At 37.9% G+C, this 4,464-nt stretch overlaps 1 protein-coding gene across 2 annotated transcripts in view; it reads left to right on the forward strand.

The window, feature by feature from the left end:
- The window catches only part of lmx1a (LIM homeobox transcription factor 1, alpha), a 20,596-nt gene that overhangs the window by 8,505 nt on the left and 7,627 nt on the right, over positions 1-4,464 (forward strand). For both annotated transcript variants that reach the window (XM_014002956.1, XM_014002957.1), the window contains exon 3: positions 3,031-3,251. In XM_014002956.1, coding sequence (XP_013858410.1) covers positions 3,031-3,251 — 221 coding nt within the window. The remainder of the gene's footprint in view (positions 1-3,030; positions 3,252-4,464) is intronic.

The raw sequence follows: 4,464 nt of genomic DNA on the forward strand, positions 1-4,464 counted from the left end.
TGAAATTTTCAACAAAATTTGTGGATTTTTATTGAAAATTTCAGAAAGTATTCACCAACCMAAAATTTGGTGTCAATCCAGTTCAAGATGGCTGCCACAGCTCCAAATGGTATCAGAAAACACAAAAATGGKGGCAACACAATCAATTTTACTACAAATATTGATGTAAAATCTGTTGTATTAGCAGGTGAGAGTCATTAGTAACTCATTCTGACTGTGACATCTTACCGCATTAAATTTAGCATAACAGTTTCAAGGTTTGACCAAACAATTGTAATCACAAACATTTTTTAAATGAGGTGGTGAGTTTTCCTTCAAGGAACATTACAATTTTAACACTTTTTTTTGCGTATGTTTAATTTATGTATCTGGATAATGAAAGTGAAAAAATGTTGCACAGCAAATGACACGTTGTCAAGTGAAAGTTACTAAAATAATAATAAAAATACAGTACATTCATTTACAGTCAAGAGCTTTTCTACACAAATTTGAAGTGAAAATAAAAACGCGGGTTGTTTTCTCATGCCTCTTTGCTGACTGGTCTGGTGAACCAGTCGGGTTTGGAAACAAACGCCAGCTCCAGAATGATGACGCATCTTCCAGCGTGACAGACTGAAAATGTGCCGGTGCCAGCCAGTGGACAATGGTCCTGCTGCTTTGGGGGCTGGCTCAGTCGTTGTCCCGCTCTGCTTAAGCAGACTTAAAGATAATTCCACCAATGGTTCCTGCGAGCAGCGGCTCAGTCTCTCTCACCGGGAGAGCTGATTCCCCCCCCTCTGCCTGGAGCCATGGCCTGCCGAGAGCCCCTTTCTCCCCGCGCCCCCGGATAGCACGGCCTCGGACACGGCAGCCGGAGCCATGGCAACAATCTCTGGGGCTAAGCCCACTGGGCCCGGTTGCCAGGCGCTAAGATACACACCCGACACACCAAGGGTATGTGTCTAAGTGGTCGAGGCAGGAGGGGGAGATGAAGGAAAAGGGGAGAAGTCAGGCGGGGGGCAGTGGTTTTGAGTGACAGCTCAACTCAACAACATTAGCCACATGTAGCACGTTCTTGTTCTCATGAAGTCCGGTTTAACTGCGCTGTGAATATTGTTTAACCCAGTGATGCCCAGTCCTGGTCCTCAAGTGCCACCACCCTATGTTGTGTTACAGGTGTTTCTCTGATTCAACACACCTGATTTGAACAAAGAAGTGCAATGTGGGCACCATAACAAAAAGAAAAGAACTGCTTCACTGCAGTGTTAAATCAACACTTAAAGAGTTAAACTTAACACTGTGTCCGAGTCTATTTGGTCTTTATCTGAATTGGTGTTAATTTAACTCTTTCCATAGTGTTAAATTTTCAGAGTACAATTTAATTTTAAACTAAGTTAAAAATMAACACTGACTAACACTGTACAGTGTTAATAAAACTTAACACTTCAAGTCAAATAACTCTGATGAGAGTAACTCTGATTCTAGAGGTAATAAGATGTGAACTCTGATTCTCATGCTTTTCAACACTGCATTGAGTTATTGATGGTTAACACTGGAYGTTTCTATACCACCTAACTGGAGTGTTAAAATTTCAGTGTTAAACTTTTGGGTGTTGATTTAACACCCCCTAGTGTTATTTTAACTCTTTCTGAGTAAACTGACACCCAGTGTTGGTGTTAATTCACAGTGTTGATTTCCTCAGTGTTGTCTCAACACTGGACAGTYTTAAATAAAGTCCACCCACTGYTAAGACTTATTTAACACWTAACAGTGTTGTTATACTGMATAACACCATGCAGTGTAGAAAGTAGTATTCTGAAAAGCCCCGCCCTCTTCCACATCATGTCAGACAGACCAGTATCTTTTCAGCAAGGAATGCTGGGTAATCTTGTAGAAATTATGTGTTTGTATGTTTATGACTAAAAAAGTTCATGAGAGTAAAAATGAGTTGTTCTGGTTATTTGTCTTGTTCAGTTTGATCAAGTTGTTCAACTTTAAGTTTGTGTTATTGGCCGTACATCGACACAATGAGTGAGAAGTACTTCCTGGTGTGTGAAGGGTGACTCCATGACTCTATCACTATAAGTTTCTTTGTTAATAATAATACACTGGTGTTACTTTTAACACTTTATTTTAACACTGTTGAAATGTTAATGTGACACCCAATATTGTGGAATATTAAACACTGGCTGGTGTTAAATTAATAAAAAAAAATGTGTGTTAAAATTTAACACTTTCACAAATGTTATTTTGACACCAGCGAGTGTGAACACATATAGACATGTTGTTGGTGTTGAAATTAACACTGTGGGTGTTAAATTAACACTGGCATTTTTGCTGTGTGAGAGTTACTTGACTGTGTTGATTACTTACTCTTTTGCTGTGTAGAGGGGCGTAAAGCAGACACTTTGAAGTTTCATTAAAGTGCACGTTTAACAGTTTAGTGTTAAGATCAGCTCTTTTTAATGTTGCATTAACATTACACAGTATTTGCTGAATAAGTGTAATGGAGTCGACCTTCACACACCAGGAAGTACCTCTCACTCATGGTTTAAGATCTATGGCCAGTAACACAAACTTAAACTTGATCAACTGATAAACCTGAACAAAACAACTAGAACCTAACTAGAACTAATTTTTACACTCATGAACTTCTTTAATAGTTATAAACACGCAAACACWTKATTTCTACAAGATTACCCAGCATTCCTTGCTGTGAAAATACTGGTCTGTCTGACATGAGTTGGAAGAGGGCYGGGCTTTTTCAGAATACTTTTTTCAATACTGCATGGMGTRATATAACAACACTGTTAAGTGTTATGTGAGACTTAATCGTGGGCGGAGCTTATTTAACATTGTCCAGTGTTGAGACAACWCTGAGGAAATCAACACTGAATTTACAACACTGGAAGTCAGTTTACATGGTAAGTGTTAAAATAACAGTAGGGGGAGTTAAAATAACTCTGAAAAGTTTAGCACTACATTCTAACACTCTGTTTTTTTACTGTGTTCCTGTCAGTGTTCACAGTTTGGACCTGCCTTTCTGTCCAGCTTATTTGCAGTGCACTGTGGGGGCTGCGAGGGAACCGTCTCCCCTGCAGAGCTGGTGATGCGTGCGGGGGCCACCGTCTTCCACCTGCGCTGCTTCACCTGCAGCGTTTGTTCCTGCCGCCTGCAGCCTGGCGACAGTTGCGTGCTCAGGGACGGACGTCTTCTTTGTGCAAGAGAGGACTACCACCAGTGTGTGTCCAGTCCACTGTCTTCAGACACAGGTACTGAAGCTGTACACGCCCCAAAACAAACAAAAGAACCACCTTTTGGTCTTCTTTAACATAAATAAAAATGAGTGAAACACAAAGGATGTTTCACTTGTATGTAAATTAAAAATGTAAAAAAAGAAAAAAATCTACGAAGACTTAAAAATTTCCTGGGACTGTTTCACTCAATCCTATTGGTTTACGTGCATTTTAGAAATAAGCATTTATGAGTCGAGTCAACATCCTTTATTAGCTTATTTACTGCTGCTAATTTTGAGTTGAACTCATTTTAAAGTTAAGCTAGAGAATGTGCATTTCCTGTGAAAATGCTGAAAGAGTTTTGCTGAACGCTCCTGAAGAAGCTGAAAGTGTTTAARAGACAAACTGTTAATGCAAGTTCAATTTGTTCAAAAATGACAGTAGCAGAAAAAAGTTGAAATTAACCGAGAGACGGTGAACAGAGAGCAGAAAAAGCTCACATTGACAGAAAAACAAGAAAATAATGTAATCATTGCAAGGTGAATATACAGTAGATGATAAAGGCAAAAATGAGCTGGAAATAGCTATAAGTTAAAAAGACAACAGCTGAAATGAGCAGAAATCAGACAAAAGCAGCATAAAAAGCTTAAATTAGCAGAAATAAATTGACTGAAGCCTAAATAAATTTAACAGAAGAATAGCTGAAAGGAGCAGAAAGATAGCTGGAAAAACAGAAAACAGCTAAAATTAGCTTTTTTCTAATTTTTAGCTATTTTTCCTTGTTTTTTAAGCCCTCCCCCCACTAAATACTGCTTCATGTAACTGGATTTATTTTTGTTTCATGCATAGAATAAGTTCAAACAAATCTGAATATTCGATAAAATAAAAAATACCTAACAAAAAGTTTGACCAACTTCATTGAAATAAATCAGATTCAGCTCTAGTAAGAAAAAGGATAAAAACAAAAAGTTTATTTTGAGCCCACTCAGACTTATGAGGTTACAGCAAAAAGTCATTTTATGTTTATGCAGCAAATTACTTTTTACAGTGCAGGCATTAAAAACTGTTTCCTAGCTACTTGTAGAATTATTTCTGGAGTGTTCAAATGTTGTTGTTCTAGAAAACTGCTTTAATTACTTTAACAGTGTCAGTTTAAAACTTATAGTTGTAATCATTTATTCAAGTAATGTTTCATTTGTGCATGACTGATGGTGATTTAGTAAATAAATCATTACAGGGTGTATCATAA

The sequence above is a fragment of the Austrofundulus limnaeus genome, unplaced genomic scaffold (genome assembly GCF_001266775.1).
Source record: "Austrofundulus limnaeus strain Quisiro unplaced genomic scaffold, Austrofundulus_limnaeus-1.0 Scaffold15, whole genome shotgun sequence".
NCBI classification, from domain to species: domain Eukaryota; kingdom Metazoa; phylum Chordata; class Actinopteri; order Cyprinodontiformes; family Rivulidae; genus Austrofundulus; species Austrofundulus limnaeus.